Source organism: Barbatula barbatula, assembly GCF_947034865.1.
Source record: "Barbatula barbatula genome assembly, chromosome: 18".
NCBI lineage: Eukaryota > Metazoa > Chordata > Actinopteri > Cypriniformes > Nemacheilidae > Barbatula > Barbatula barbatula.
In genome coordinates this window covers 8,805,132-8,821,972 of record NC_136781.1, presented here as the reverse complement: position 1 = coordinate 8,821,972, position 16,841 = coordinate 8,805,132, and the positions used below count along the sequence as shown (strand labels likewise).

The following is a 16,841-nucleotide window of genomic DNA, read 5'->3' as shown; positions in this document are numbered from 1 at the left end:
GCGACTGCAAGCGAGTCACCCTGAAACTTACAAAGGCAAGCATGAACATTAAATATGCCAATGTTAACTTATTTGCTAATGGGAGCTGCTGCATAACATGAAATGCAACATAAAGTAAGCAAAAAGAAACCTGTGCAGTCCTATACCGATTAGCAAAGTGATGAAGTAAGTTGTATTGTACAATAAACGATTGACTGACATGCTAAAGATCAAAGCAAGTATGTTTGATTGAAGAATTGTAAAATAGTTTCTGTAATATGTCTTTTTGAAATATATTTCTCATTCAGTCTCAAGCTAAGAGTGCAGCTCTGTTCGAGGCACGCCATAAGCCATTAGCGCTCGAGTGTGAGCCCTGTCAGAATGTTTCATTGGTTGAATATACTTAATGAATACGCCCTACTGAACAAGTTATTTAAGTTTAAATTATTTTGCATTTGCACCAGGAAATGTGGCCCAAAGACCTAGTAAAAAGAATATGACACAGGCTATCGCACCAGCATCAGCACTGGTTCAAAACCCAAGACATTCTGTAAGGTTATTAAGTTGTAATATTTCAAAGCTGATTTAGCTTCATACATTGTGAATGACAATAACTATCTGAGAAAACTATTCCTAAAAATAGAACAGAGACTTGAGATGTGACTTGGACTCCACATCAGAGACTTAAGACCTGACTTAGACTCGACCTCAAAGACTTGAGACTTGACTTAGACTCAACCTCAAAGACTTAAGACTTGACTTGGACCTCCGAGACTTGTGAACTGATCTGACCCCAAGAGATCTTTTTATCCAAATATGCACTCAGGAAAACACATTTTAATTGTTCAATTGCTATTCATTTTTCTGTTTAAACAAGCAGCATCTTGTTTCATCCACTTCCAAATAATGAACAACATTCCATTAGCAAGCCATCAACATTTCTCAAGGGAATCTTGGCTTCAACAACTAGCCAAAATAAACTAAATCTGTGAAATGTTTTTATCGATGGAGGTCATGCTGACACTCAGCCTCCTTTTATACTTCTAGCTTGAATTTCTGATGAAACCCAAACTCAACTAAACAACTGCAGAATGAAAGAATGCTGATACACATTAGCAATGTACTATGCGGGGGCTGTCTGCCTCCTTATTTCTCTGTGATTGCTCCGTCAACACTAGAGATTAAAGAGGCATTCAGATGAGCGGGCTATGCAAACTAATGCCCTGCCACTTCGGAACACTGACTCATACGTCGGAGCAGCAGGGTATGCTCTCAGGGAGCGGTGGAACCCCCGCAGGGAGGCATAGCCGGTCATGGTAATTGATTGTCTTTAAATGGTAAAAGGAAGGGAGTCTGCTTATTTCAGCACCAAACCCACTTGCCCAGCCAACCTCACCAGCTTCCCTCAAGGCATCTGGAGATGTACGTGCATTTTAAGCAAAATGCAATAAGGGAGGCAGCAGAAAGACTCTTCGGCATTATGAGCAGCACACACATGTAAGCTAACACAAGCACAAAATGAAGCAGAATCAAAAATTCATTATTGTGCACACTCAAAAACCATTTGCTGTTGTTGTTTTTTGTGTTTGTGTGTACTAGGGTGTATAAGCAATGCAAAAGGAGACCAAAAACCAATATTGTTGTCCCACAAGCTAATATCGTAAGCCCTCTGAGCAACATAATATTAGTATCACCATGAATGATTCATGTAACTGACCAACAACTTTAATATGAATATGAATCCAGACAGTTTTCTTCCAGTTTCTATAAAGAGACAGTCCACCCAAAAATGTTGTTCTAACCAATAGTTTTTTACGCAAATCCCAGAAGCCAGTTTGAATTTTAGCACTCCCGGTTTCATCGGCTTAAAGTCTATGGTTTTTTTTTAAGGGTTTTTGGTAAATTGCCTGAAATAAGGCAGTTTTGTGGTTGACAAAACCATAAAATATTTTCGCGTTTTAATTTATGACAAAAAACAAACCACTTCTAAGCCGCTTATGATATATGAAAGCTTTATGCTGTCTTAAAAATGGCGGTTGCTAAAAAGTTCCTAAAAGTGACTACATCCTTTGGCTTCCGTGAAATGTCATCATAGATATACATTTTACAAATAATGCAACACGGACACTCTAAACACATGGATGCGGAATCGTTTCCGGAGTAATTACTTAGCAGGAAACACGTTTTTAATAAAGCTTGGTGGTGGTGACATTGATATGAAGCCACCATATATTGTAGTCTGTTTATAGCCTCATGTCAGCCTTTTATTTCTGGCAATTGTATTCAACAACTATTGCTGCAATTTGTAAAGGTTATCTTGATCAAAACCTGTAAGTATCATGAACCTTGGTTAATCACAGATCTTATCTTTTGCAATCTTCCAAAAGTAATGGGAAATGGGAAAAATGCATATATGCTTGTGGTCGAGGGAACCAGTGTGGAGCTAACTTCCGGGTTGGCCTACAAAAATATGTCATGTCTGCGCTACTCTATTAACCTCATGGAACACAAAGGATTTAGCGACTTGTTAGAATATAAAGCAGGTCATGGTTGTTTAAAATGATAATGGAGCTGAATAATATAAATTTTTTGGGGATTAACTAGCCCTTTAACTCAACATTATTAATGAATTGCAGCTAATTCAAAAATGGCCTTTGAAGTGAAGGTTGCCATTGCATAGCACATCTCTGACTTTGCAGCGTTATCAGTGCTGAGGGGGCATATTTGGGTTCATAAGGAAAGCTGGTGAAATCTGGTCTTCTATTTGATCTTTTCCGAGTTACATAATGTTGCATAATATGCAACTCATTGACATTCAAAAAACTGGGTGATAAAGCAGAAAATATATTTTGGCTTTACGTTGAAATTCAAACTGTGAAGTTTGTATACTCAGCAGGAGTATTAAAGCCCATCTCACGGAAAATATAAAACTCTGTTTCTGTCGGTGACAACACATCATCAGCATTGCCAATGGCTTACCCTGCACCTCTCATGAGCTTTATAAAGTTGATCAGAAACAGTTGGGCGATTCCACTTAGTAAATGTTGACCATACCATGGAATAATAATGTCTTTAGCAACAGAACAAAACACAATACGCATTTTCCTGTAAAAAAAATCTAGTTTATGCCAATATCTTTTTAACATAAATAATATTGACGTAATTCTGACTTGTTTTTAATTTGCAAGTGAAACACAAACATTGAAAATAAAAATGTTCATGTAATACAACTAACAGCTACGATCAAATGTCAAATCACACTTCCTGACATCTGAACTCTGTCTGCAGAAGTTGAGCATCATATACACTAATGGTTAAATCCAGCAAATTACTTTTGGTTGAGAAGTAAAATTTCAGGCTTTTAAAGCAACCATCATATTCGGATCGCTACAATTGTTCAAAGAACAAGCTATTCAGGACACATACCAAATCCAATACTGTTATGTGTTAGTGTTATAAAATCTCTCTTTCCCCTGTTCTCCTCCTTTGTGATGCATCCTTTCTTCAGGCTCTTCCCAGAGGCTTTGTGATCAATTTTGGACAAAACTGCAGTAATGTGCACACAAATGTTAATGTTACTAAAATAAAATGCTTTGGTGGAGAATTTTCATGAAGGAAATTTGACTGTCATCTAAACAGTTGGATCAACTGTGAAGTTCAGACTCAGATTTCCTTGTTAAAGTTCATTTCCAGTCTGGCTCTTCATAACACGCACTCTGGAAATTATTTGAACATGACAATTTGTTGTTGGTTCTTCCAAAACATTGGCAAATGCCAGATGACAAACAAGTTTAATTTCACCTTTTCCCTACCATTTAAACTGACTAAATGCACATGCAAAACTGCATATTGAAGCAAGCTAAACAACAACACATTTAAATGTTACTGTGAAGTCATGGGGCCACCATATGCCCTTCACCTTATAAAAACTAAAATTATAGATAGCTAGTTAAAAGGAAAACAACAATTACTAAATGCAGTACATGAGTTAAATGTTGTCATCCAAAAGAGATCCTGTTATGAGGAAGAACTCCTTTGTGCACTGGAAAAGCAAGCTAGACTAGATGAACATAAACATCGCCATCAGAGCACACTTTAAATGGAAATACTATTAGCCATTTTGAACATAACAAATGACCCACATTTAGCTTATGACATCAGTATAGAGGCTGGTTGAGCACTAGCTCATTTCTACCAATCATTAGCGGAGGAGAACAGATTGTCTGCGAAATCAAATCGGGATCTTGTACAATGGAGTCAGAGCATTATGGTCTATGCTGAATGAAATGCAGCGCTGTAGGACATGTGCTTCCTAGAAACCCTGTCTTCATTCGTTCTAATCCAAAGATTTGGAGCATGAGAGTTGATCAAGGGGAGTTTATAAAACAAATTGATACCGTGAATCTTGGACATGTCAGCGTGTCATCATAGGATGAGGGTAAAGAGGACAGATCAGCATTTATTGTTATGGGCCTATATACCTACATTTCATTCTATAAGTGAAAATGTACGGTAGGCCAATACAAAATTAAATATTTTTACTACATTTATTTTTTACTATTGCCTTCAATACACATACCAATTACACAAATATTTGCATCATTTGTCATCTTCACTACATTTCTATCGACAAACACCGAGCACGGAATTGGCCATGTTTATTTCTATATTAGCCCTAAACGGACAAACTGCTCTACAGAGTGTGTTTTGTAAATACGTTATATGTCCTACAGCAAAGAAGCGAAAACATGACGACATCTTAGCCCTTTGTCAGCCATCTTAGTGTTTTCGAAAGAGGGGGGAGGGGTTGAGTGAGCGGTTGGTGGCAATTTGCAACCTCGCCGCTAGATGCCGCTAAATTTCACTCACTTGACCTTTAATATAATACATTACATAAATAAGTAATAACAGAACATGATTTTCCTCTGGAAAGCATTGGTGTTCACACTAGATGCTAAAAATGTCTAAAACTGATCATTTTCAGGTTTAAACAGGACCCGAGACGGTAAAGATGATAAAAACCAAGCATGTGCAGAATGCAGCTGCCGTCTAACAGTTTTAATTTGTTGCTTTTCCCCCCACATGTGGCCTTGTGTGCAAAAAGGGGAGATATGGTAACAGGCATTTGCAAGTTTAGGAATGCTAGATAAGATCAAAAGAAGCAACAAAATACTTTCATTCAGCCACCTGCCTTACACCCAGACAAACGTCCCAAATACGGCTTATCTCTGTGAGGTATCTCATATCTCTCCCTGTGGCATAGCTAAACAGCAAGCGAGCAGCTCTTTTGCTGTATCTGACGTCATCCCTGTATCACACAGACTGATTTTCAGATTATCTAAAATAAGTCGTTTTAATCATTTCTATACAAGACAGTGCACATTTAAAGCTGGATAAAGCTTTCAAACAGACACAGTGATTCCTCTAAAGTAGACCGCCACAACAGCAAAGCCTGTTCGACTGATATGTAGGTCAATCCTGAAAAAACTGTGTGCATAATAAAATGCATCGCTGCTAAGGTTTTACACTAAATTAGAGCAGTGATCATAAGGTGCTTTCAAAGGTTTTGGTGTATAAAGTCAGTGTTTAATGTTCTGCTTAGTTTGTGGGAATTGAAGCTTCGTAGTTTTTGGACATGTAATGATTTGAAGATAGAGAAAACAGCAGAGAAGAGCAGATTTTAACTGCTCAACCTGGTTTTTAACTCACAGCAGAAGGAAACAGCTGCCAGTACTTACGACTGTCACGTCATAAATGCAGGTACGCTGTGGTTGAGTATTGGGTAGTTTAAAGGGCTGTCAAAAACAAACAAAAATCTACATTTACAATATCGATGTGGGCAATTCCAACATTATGAATGTGACATTTTGTGTCATGGATGTGACTAATAAACTTTCAGAGAATGTACAAACCATCTGTTTTTACTAAACCCCTGTTGATAAGAATCTAATCAACATAAAAATATCAGTCTAGGCATGATTTTTCCATTTAAAAAAAGAAAATAAACACGCTATATGGATGAGACCAAAGGTGGACACTGTGGAAACGTGAAAATGCTGATATTTCTTAAATGTAAAAGAAATCCAAGGAAAGCACAGACAAAGTCTTAGTTTTTTATATTATAGAGACTTTTGAATTATTTATATTATTATTATTTATATTGGAATTTGTTTTAAAATTGCAGTTTAGTTTAGTCATTATTTGACATATAATAATTATTTATTGTATAAATAAATGTGCACTTGTGCATTTCTAATTTGAAAAATCGTGAATAAATCATACTGTGAGATCACTATTGTAAATCGCATCGCAACGTGAGCTAAGTGAATCATTACATGTTTCATGTCCCCATATATGAGAAGTACATAGTTACGGATAGGGATGCATGCACCGAAGCCGAATAAATATAAAACACTTTATTTTGCCAATTTTTGTCACTATTGCATTAACTGAGTGGTCAAAATGTGCTTTTTATATTTTTTCTCGTTTTTCAATATAATACAATAAAACTAACAAATAATAGCCAATATTAGGCCTATAACTGACTGCTGAAAGAATGTACTGTGCTCTATACCCATATACCAAAACACTTAATTAAAAAGTGACATTCAACTTCATAAAATAAAAATATGAATAAATTAAATCTTTTGGATTATTATAAGCTATACTGCAAAATGATCTAAAGAAAAAAAACATCCATGCAAGCCACTCTGACTGACAAACTCCACCCACAAAAGCTGATCGTCACTGTTCTCTCAGAAAGTGCACACTTTGACAATTTGTTTAGTACAGGGAACTGTGCACGCAACCACTGTATGGCGTCAAAGGATGTCGCCCGAGGCGGGGCTATTGTCAGACCGCCCACTTAAATCTGAAATACACAAGTTACCGGTAAAGAAGCTTTAATTCAGAAAGTGACTCCGACTCTGCAAGTTCTCTGCTGTGTCTTTATCTGACACTCAAAAATGCTCCACACACTGCCGACACGTTTCAAAGAGAGTCTCTCTCTCTCTTTGCGCTGGTACTGCTTGATCACTACCAAACATTCGGTGCATCCCAAGTTACGGATGTGACCATTCTGAAAGTGGGACTTACTTAACTAAGGGAAGAAAAAAGCTATAAAAACTATAAGAGAAACCTTACATGGGTATTTAAACCACCAAATGTTGAAATCTGTGCCATCAGTATGGTGATAGCCTTTGGTAAAAACTTTGTTTATGGTATGGTTGATCGGCGATCTGTTGATCCAGACAGACTCAAAAGAAGGCACAAAAGCCCATTAAAGCATCTTTGTGAACGTATATCAAGTTTACGGTAAATCTTTACAGAATCACTACTAATTGCGTTCAGACACGACGCTAATTCGATTCTATGCAGCTCATCTATAACATCGTGTTCATCTAAAATAAGAATACATTACGACCTCACATGCACCCACGTAGAGGAAAATCACTGGTATTAGAACAAACACAGGCAGCCAGTTAGCATCCTCATCTGTGCTGGCCCACTCCAACCTCACTTCATGACAACAGCACCATGGCAATCAATGCCCCAACATCACTCCAGCTCACATTTCCTGCCTGGATCAATTGGGAACATATGGTGTGTCACATGGTTCCTGTCTGTTCTTTCATCTGTTACCTTAATCAAAATCATTTCTTTTAGTGGTTTTATTTGGAAGTCGAAAACAATTCATTGATTTGTCTGCTACCCAGAGAAGTGTAAGAAACCGTTCTCTGGCAAGAAAGAAGTTCCTCCTAATGTAAAAAGTTTCAATAAAAGCATCTGCTAAATAAATCCAATGCAAATTAAACCCAGTTTAGTAAATTAGTAAATATAATTTACCTACATTACCCTAATCACTGTTAAGTGATTAATGGACAAAAGGTAATGGACAAAACTGGACCCTTGTTTCACTTGCCCATTGGTCAATGTGTTATGCCCAGGGCCTGGGGTGAATCAAATTAGCCCTTATGACTGGGTCGTTTACTGCCATTTGAGCTTGTTCAAGCATCATAAATCGCTACAAGCTCATCACCAATATTCAACACCTCCCACTGGCATCCTTTCTGTGTCGGCCTGATTCGGGGCTGTTGACTTTTGAATGGACATTATTACCTCTTTGCATTTCTATTGGCAGGTGGTTTTCTGTCTCACTGCCCATTAGCTAAGTGTGGTTTATGTTGCCAGACCCCTAATGACAGCTGCAGCTGGTTTGGGAAACAGAGAATTGAGTGAAGAAGGAAAACAGTGCACTCCCTGCACTCCCTCCGTTTCTCTCTCTCTCTCTCTCTCTCTCTCTCTCTCTCTCTCTCTCTGGGGTGAACTGAGAATGGGAGATTTTATTGTGCATGCCATGTTGTTTAGACTGATGAGCCATTGCTAAGCCATTTGAGAGGCAGGAGGAGAGATCAACACAGAGGTCAGATGATCACATTGAGGTCTCCGGAGGAAATATAATCTTGAAACAGTCAAACAGGAAGTAATGAGCTGCTTGTTTATTTTCTGTGTGAGACAAATCGACTGAGCCTTACAGTGACTTAGTATGTTTTTCAATGACAAATAGCCTACTGCACCATTTAAAAGCTATGCTTTGTTATGAAGCTTAAGAATTGGGCAGTTAAAGGTATAGTTTACCCAAATGTGAAAATGCTGTCATGTATTACTCAGACTTAAAGGGATAGTTCACCCAAAAATAGAAATCTCTCACCTTTTATTCACCATAAGGTTATTCCAAACCTGTATACATTTCTTAGTTCTGTTGAACACAAAGAAAGATATTTAAAGAATCTTATCAATTTTCTGTTCTGGAACATCGTTCACTGCTGTGATATAAAAAATTGTGGGTGGGCTTTTTAAGCAAAGGAGAATTTTTTTCGTTGCCAGATGCCACCGAGGTGAGAAGGTGATAAAATAACTTTGGATACACAGCAGTCACAGAGTTACAAATGACAGAATGTCTGCTTTAGCTTCCGGGAGGTAGAATTTCTGGAAATAGGGAGAATGGATGTACTATTGTCCTTGAGAACATATTAAAAAATACAGAAAAAATACAGAGCGCAGTGTCCCTGTACCAGCTCCTGACTGGATCACGACTGATGACCTCCACCGGGCTCACTGGCATTAATGACCAGTAAGTCATACAGCTGCCTCGGGTCAGTTCAACACACTAGGTTAACAAGAACAGAATGTCAACTGAAAAGTATGACAATGAGGGATGGACACAAACTTCCCTTGTGAACTTATCAAAAATGAGGCTTGAAAACAAAACTTCATCTTTATAATCAACAAGAAACCATTAAGACCTCAATAAACATTACCATAGTGCTATAAATATGGAGTAATGGCATAATTGATTTAAAGAGAATTCTAGTAATAAAGATTTCAAGCAAATTCTGAGCATCCTGTAACCTGAACAAGCAAAATATAAAAAAGCCAGGCTAGAGAAAAAGAACACACACACACACACACCCGAATCCTGGAAGACGATACCAGCCATCCCAAGGCAAGAATGATTATAGATACTGCACTTCCCTCAAGCCATTTAATACATCCAGGCGATATGGCAAAAACCAAATGATTCAGCAAAAATTACAAATACCAAGCACGGCTCGATGGAGTTTAATTCACTAAATGTGCGAGCAGAGTTGAAAAACAGCCAATATGCACGACGTATATAAACACAGGGACAAGATACAAATTTGCAGAGCAATTGAGCAACATAAGCTAGTGACAAACAGGCCACCTCACACACGCTCTTGGGACACAAGGACTGTCGAATACTTCGGTGCAGAGGAGGGTAAGAGACGGCATTACTGCAAACAAAGCAAGCCCGACCCGTGTCACTCATCCCCCACGTCACTGACTTACTGAACAGAGTGCACGGCAATGAAGGGTCTCTTCGGGGGAGGTTATGCAAGTACAGTACAGTTCAAAGGGAGTTTAGGGGACGGTTTTATTTACAGAGCCACTGCAAGAGAATGAGCCGCACAAACCTAATTGGTCCCGAAAGGGCACCTGAAAATCCACAAGGCCTTGGTTGGACATACAATGTGTTGCAGGGGTAGCCAAAATAATAGAAATAACTACTCTGTATCCAACCTCAGAACAATAACAGGTAAGTTACAACAACATGTACAGCGGAGGAAATGACACGACGGTCACGTGAAACAGTCAAATATCACAGGAAGTTACAGATTGTATACTTGAGCACACATACTGGTTGCTTTTGAAAAACATTCTAGATTTAGAAATTGCGAAAAACTAATGTTACAGTGTTATAACATTACAAAGGGCAAATAAACGGAAGTTTATCCTGTGCAATGTCATTGTGAATTTGATAAATATGCAATGCTACCATGCTATGAACGAGCCTTTTCTTTTAAAAACAATTGAAGTTAAAACATTTAGGTAATAGTATATTTTTATAGTGACATCTAAGATCTTAAAGTGATAGTTTACCCCAAAATGAAATTGATTTCATCGTTTACTCACCCTCTTGTCATTTCAGCCTTTATGTCTTTCTTCCACAGAAAACAAAAGAAGATATTTTGAAGGAAGTCGGTGAGCGAACAGGGGGCCAGTGCTTGCATTGCAGTTGCATGTACTATTGTATGGACACAAAACCAATGCGAGTGAATGAGGGCCAGTTCACAACATTCTTGAAAATATCTTACTTTGTGTTCTGTTGGAGGAAGGAAGCCACACGAATGACAAGAGGGTGTGTAAATGATGACAGCATTTTTGCTTTTAGGTTAACTATCACTTTAAAGGGGGTTTATGAAGCGTATGACCATATTTGAAAATCAGATTTCAGAACATTGATGTTTCTGGAAGACAGGAGACAGGAAATGATTATGTCAATCTTTCTTAGTGACACTATACTGACGGTTATACTGCATTACATAAACCTTAAAAAACGAAATTGCAGTAGTGTGTTCCTGTATCTCAATTGGTAATGAATTGGACTAACATTGTTAAGGCCATGGGTTCCAGCGAAATACATTTAATGAGTCGTTTTGGATAAATGCTTCTGCCAAATGCATAAATATAATATAATGTAAAAACACAAAAACTAAAATAACAACAACAAGTCTCGTCAAGGATGCTTTGTAAAACTGTACTGTAACCCAAACAGACTCACCCCCGTTAACAGCAGCAGGTGCGATCACAATCCCCTTCGCCTCTGTTTTGGGTGAATTCTGCCCGTACCGCCCGTCATTCTTCGTTACCATTTGTTGAGGATTGCCTTTATGGTCCAAAACGGTGGCGTTCACCGTGGCGCTATAATAATCCTCCTTGTTGACCATATTTTTGTCGGCACCGATAGACAGCGTACACCTGGGCGAGACGAAGGCGAGGAAGAAGGCAAGGAGACAGCTGCTGCATGACGCCGGTGCGGCCAGTCTCTTCAGCATCTTCGGCAATGTCTTATCTATTAAACTGCGATTGTTTCAACGACCACCTCTGCGTCTCGAGACACTACCCCTCATGAAAACATACTGTCTTCCCCTGAAGCCTCAATGTTCACGAGGAGAGCCATGCGTCGCCTCTCCCGTTTTTGCGCTGCTTACAAGAAAAGACAGACAGTTAAAAGCATACCCAAAGCCCCCTCCCCACCCTTTTTTTATGCTGTCACGTAAAAACAAGACAATACATTGGGGGATAACTGAAGTAAATGTGTGCACACATTAATTTTGACTATGGTTTAATGGCATTGTTGACTTGGTAATGGCAACAGAGTGCATGCATGCATTACAGGCTTTTGTGTATGCAACCATTGCGGCTACTTCAGAGAAAAACGTTCATGTCTACAGGTCTAACAACAAGTACGATTGCTTTCCAAGACTGTACAATGGCAATGCATGTATCGCTTCTGCTGTCGGCACCGCTTTGTTCGGGCAACCAGCCTTTACAGCTGCCGTGCCACAAAATAACCTGACATTAAATTCGTTACCCATACCTGTTTGGTCGCTTCCACTTGTATCGTATAAAATCAACCTTTCTCTTTGTTTTGATATCTCACTGCGCCGTAGCTTGTTTGGCCAAACGCAGACCTATGTGTTGCTGGACGCGTTCACCCCCTTCTCGCCCAACACTGAGCATTGTGCGTGTGCGCATGCGCGAAACTGCACGGAGATCAGATTAGTGGGAGGGAAGGGGGCCACATCACCATCATATCAAAATGCGTGTACTCTTCCTTGCCATCTCTGGGTCGTGATGACACTGTTTTTATTAAACGATGAAATAAATGAAAATCCTTAGAACATATGGCTGCATCTAGAGAAATATAGCTCCGTTATGGGTTATTTACACTTTCCAGGCCTGTAAACTCTGGACTAGGGAGTATTAATAAGTACAGGTGATATGATTTATCACGCTGTGATATTTATGAAGATAAAGCGTGTGTGCGATCCAATTTATGTGTGATCATCTCGTGGATGTGATATATGCAATAGCTATACAATAAAAACAAATCGCACCTATTTAGCGTCATCTTAATAGTTGTGTCACCACCAGGCAACGAAAGTACACTGAATATAAATGGTGACTGAAGCTCTACATTGCTCAGATGTGTTTTAGCAATACTCAATGGACTTTTGCGCCATCTCGTGGAAGCCATATACACTACATACCGTAGCTGTAGACATTAAAACTATGCAAACATGAATAACACTTATTTGGCATTATCTCGTCAGTTATTATTAATAATACAATTCATTTAACATATTTCTTTATCCTTTACATACATTCATTAATTTGCTTAAGTGGTGAAGATTTACTTGGAATCAGAAATGTAATTAGGTAGCATATGACTGAATTTTGCGTTTATCGTGCAATCTTCTTTCAAGTGCTTGGTAACAACACTGTAAATTTAGAAGTGGCATTTAAGCATTTTTCGAAAATAGACTATATACTATATATAGCAAAAGCCACAGAAAATCTAGTGTTGCTCTTACCATTGGTTTGTGTTTTTATCTTTCACTTTGAAATAAACACAAGGAACTTAAATAATTTGGAACAAAATCATTCTTTTGTTTGAATAATATTGTTATTAGATTTGCTTAAAACAGCTCAAGAGTAGGCTACCATATCATTTTTTATTTCCTCTCTATAAACACATAATAACTCTTCCTGTTTGGTGCTTGTGGTTATAATTGTGGCATTTCAGACAATACCTACTCTGTTAACATTGCTTGCTTAGTTTTTTCGAATCTTTAAATCGTGTTAACAAGCATGTAGACAGATGAAAACAAGCTACAGTGACAGCGAGGTAGCAGCTTACTTCCTCAGATACACATAGAGAGGAACAGAAAGAAGAGCTTCATTCACTGGTCTGTGCTCATTAGAAGGTCAGGACAGAAATCCACAGGACATGAAAAAGGGTTATGAATTTACTTTTTTTGTTATAACCTGTGTGTATATTTTTTTAAAACAGGGACTACCCAAATACAAGAAAACTGCATTCACAGACCAAAAACACATTTACAGCAAGTTAAGAAGGTTGTTAACGGTCATTTATTAGTTGTATTCAACTCTACGACAATGTTTGTCATTTCTCGAGGGGTCTTCCTTTACCTACTCTTCATTGTTCTCCTTCGCATCTCTTCAGCTTCAGAGGAGAAAAACTACATCACTGGCAGTAAGTTTTTTAAGTATTATATTATTAGCTTTAAGCCTACGTTCTGTCTCAATTTTACGAGACGATGATAATGAGAACAGTTTCAGCATTGTTAAAATAAAATATAAAATCTTACCCTGTGCACTGTAAAATGGAGGATATGAGTGTGAAACTGCGAGACTATGTGGGGGGGTACATACCTGCAACATGCACGGACATGAGATGGGGCCTGAATCGCAGTTATAGATCAACCACATTTTGAGCTGTGAGAATGAGTACGTTTCTAGGTACTGGAGGGTTAGCACATAATTTTCTGTTAACAACACGTTACAATAAGATTGTAATATGTTGGTAAATGCATTAGCTAAAATGAACTAACAATCAACAATACTTATACAGCATTTATTAATCTTAGTTCATGTTCAAATCAAATGATGTGACTGTTAACATTAGTTAATGCACCGTGCATAAACATGAATAACTGTATTGACATTAACAAGGATTAATAAATGCTAAAATCTATATCTCTTTTTGTAAGTTTGTGTTATTGTAAAGCATTTTTCTAAGAATAACATCCTAGCAAGATATTTTTTTTAAAGCAAAAGTGAGCTTTTAAAACCTTTTCGATCTCTTGATAGCTTTTTCTATATCAAATTATTTTCTGATTCATAAAGTAGTGCCATAAAGAAATTTAAATAATGATTATTAAATAAAAGGGGTATATTTCTCTCTCCTTTAGGGGGCCGTGCCCTTGCACTGGATAATAATACAATATCGGAGGAGCAAAAGGAGCAGATGCAAAGCAACGCCATTGTTCTAATGGTTCCTCTCCTCGGTCTCCTGGCCTTCCTTATTGGGCTTCCCGCTAACTTGCTTGCCTTTTGGGTGCTGCTCTTCCGCACCAAGAAGCTTCCTTCCACCATCCTGCTGATCAACCTCACAACCTGTGATATTCTGTTTCTTCTGGTGTTCCCTTTTCGCATTGTCTATCACTTTCAAGGCAACGACTGGATATTTGGGGAATCTTTCTGTCGTATTGTGATTGCACTTTTCTATGGAAACATGTATGGTTCAGTTGTGTGTCTGGCTCTTATCGCTGTCGATCGCTACGTTGCTCTAGTTCACCCTTTCGGTGCCAAGGCATTTCGTAGTAACAAGAATTCATGGTGTATGAGCACATTGGTTTGGATAGCCGTTGCAGCGGCAGCTGTGCCCTTGTTAGTCTCCAAACAATCTTATGAGATAAAGAATCATTCCATTACAACCTGCCATGATGCACTGCCCATAGATGAGCAAGAAAAGTACTTCATGCCTTATTTTGTTACGCTTTTCTCTATCTGCTTCCTGCTTCCATTGCTCATAGTGGTGTTCAGTTATGGTTTTGTCTTACGCACCCTTAAGGCCGAAGGGCAGCGTTATGCTCACGCTGTGAGAGTGACTATGCTCATGTTAATGGTTTTTTTGGTTTGCTTTTTGCCAAGCAACGTTTTATTGCTGTTGCATTACTCAAAATCAGATTTTGTCCAGAATGATCTTTATGGTCCATATCTGATCAGTTTGTCACTCAGCACTTTTAACAGCTGCATTGATCCCTTCATTTTTTACTACGTGTCAAAGGATTTCAGGAAGAGGCTATGTGAGGTTCTGAGTCTTCACCGATTCAATTCTGAGCGCTCTTCAGATACATCTAGGTCAAAGATTACACTCGTATCAAATTTAAGCAAGATTGAAGGACCTCTTAATAGAGGTACGGCAGGCTGAAGACTTTAGATTCAAGACATACTATAAATATTCTAGGGCTCGCTGAAGGAAGAATTTAATCTGTGCATCTGTCCGTCCGATAAATTATAATAAGAAAAACAAGACAATGATAATATTATTATAAAACATGTTTTACATTGACTTTACGGTGACATTACATGGGCTTTCAACATTTTGCAAATGCTGTTTTAGCAGACGGCTCTTTGTGGTCATGGTCAAATAAAGGGTGTTAGGACAGGATTAAATCTTCTGCACGATCTAATTGCATGATAAAAAAACATTAGAATTGATTAAGAGCATTGTCAATGTTCATAATTGCTGATATTGTACATTTCTATATCAGCATCGGTTATTTTACATACATAAATGTGGACTATCAGTTTTGGGGTATATATAAAACAATAACTGAATACATTTATTAGATTTAAACCATGGAATTTAAAATATTAATTTCAACACAGTAAATACTGAAACAGTTTACGTACACACGTACATATTGTGCTATTAAAGCTTGTTTTTTTGCTTTACATTCCATTGAATATCAAGGCTGTATTAAAAAATTTAGGCTTGAACATACAGAAAATAACTAACTTATTTTGTGTTTGTATGTCTAGGAAGTGCTAAGTCATAGCCGTAACCACAAATACTTCTTATGATAGAAACCAGTGGTTCTCAGTTCCGGTCATGGGGCCTGCCAGCACTGCACATTTTCTATGTCTCTCTTATCTGGCATGGCCAGATCACGGATCTCTCTGCAAATGATGTTTAAACGGGGTGACTTAAAGCATCTTAAATGTGCATTCCTGCAGGTCCCCAGGACTTGAATTGAAAACAAGATGTATATTTCAGCAAACAGACATGCTTTGAGAAAATATGTGAGCGCCATATTCAGACTGATCACTGTTTACTGACTGAGCCTGGTCCTGCACATTTGTTATTTTAAATGTACTGCTTTTAATATGATTTATTTAGATTTCTTATTTTTAAACAATGTTAACATTGATTTGTTTGTCTTTTTCATGGTTTTGTAAAGCACATTTATCTTCATAAAGCGCACTGTGTATGAAATGTGCTCTGAAAAATTAAAATTGTTTTAATAATTTGTTTTTTGTTCATGTTAAATTTCACCAGAGGCGGACAGAGTACACAGGTTCATTACTTGAATAAAAGTACAGATACCCCTTGCTAAATTTTACTCAAGTACAAGTAAAAGTACTACAGTCAGATGTGTACTTAAGTAAAAGTACTGAAGTACATGTTTTTAAAAGTACTTGAGTATCAAGAGTACAAGTGTACATTTTCTAAATATTGCATTACTACTGCCACAGTGCTTACATTTATGTACAGAAACGTCCTACATGGAGTTATGAAAAATGTTAATGTTAATACCTTGGAGAATGTTAAAGGAATTTAAAGTAAAATAAAGTAATTTTAATCTTTTTACCATGCTTTATTCTTTTCACCTCTGCTAGAGTTTTAA

At 37.8% G+C, this 16,841-nt stretch overlaps 2 protein-coding genes across 6 annotated transcripts in view; one reads left to right on the top strand and one right to left on the bottom strand.

Moving 5' to 3' along the window:
- The window catches only part of rnf130 (ring finger protein 130), a 44,386-nt gene extending 30,596 nt beyond the window's left edge, over positions 1-13,790 (bottom strand). For 2 of the 4 annotated variants that reach the window (XM_079480085.1, XM_079480083.1), the window contains exons 1-2: positions 13,737-13,790; positions 11,123-11,544 (exon numbers count right to left, since the gene is read on the bottom strand). In XM_079480085.1, coding sequence (XP_079336211.1) covers positions 11,123-11,396 — 274 coding nt within the window. In that variant the 5' untranslated portion in view covers positions 11,397-11,544; positions 13,737-13,790. Of the gene's footprint in view, positions 1-11,122; positions 11,545-11,941; positions 12,121-13,736 lie in introns of those variants that run through there. The other 2 variants (XM_079480082.1, XM_079480084.1) reach the window with 2 other exon arrangements.
- LOC306907739 (proteinase-activated receptor 4) lies at positions 13,154-16,803 on the top strand. 2 transcript variants are annotated; one of them, XM_079480088.1, is made up of 3 exons: positions 13,154-13,331; positions 13,418-13,621; positions 14,340-16,803. In XM_079480088.1, exons 2-3 carry the CDS (start codon positions 13,525-13,527, stop codon positions 15,359-15,361), a joined length of 1,119 nt encoding a protein of 372 aa, XP_079336214.1. In that variant the 5' UTR covers positions 13,154-13,331; positions 13,418-13,524; the 3' UTR covers positions 15,362-16,803. The 2 variants fall into 2 exon arrangements, with proteins under 2 accessions (XP_079336214.1, XP_079336213.1); XM_079480087.1 differs by having other exon boundaries at positions 13,271-13,621.
- Positions 16,804-16,841: the final 38 nt, after the last annotated feature.

Bases quoted from the DNA above. Each gene is read 5' to 3' on its own strand.
- LOC306907739 (XM_079480088.1), top strand. From the start codon at position 13,525: ATGTTTGTCATTTCTCGAGGGGTCTTCCTTTACCTACTCTTCATTGTT. The intron at 13,622-14,339 runs GTAAGTTTTTTA...TCTCTCCTTTAG, and splicing joins GAAAAACTACATCACTGGCA to GGGGCCGTGCCCTTGCACTG.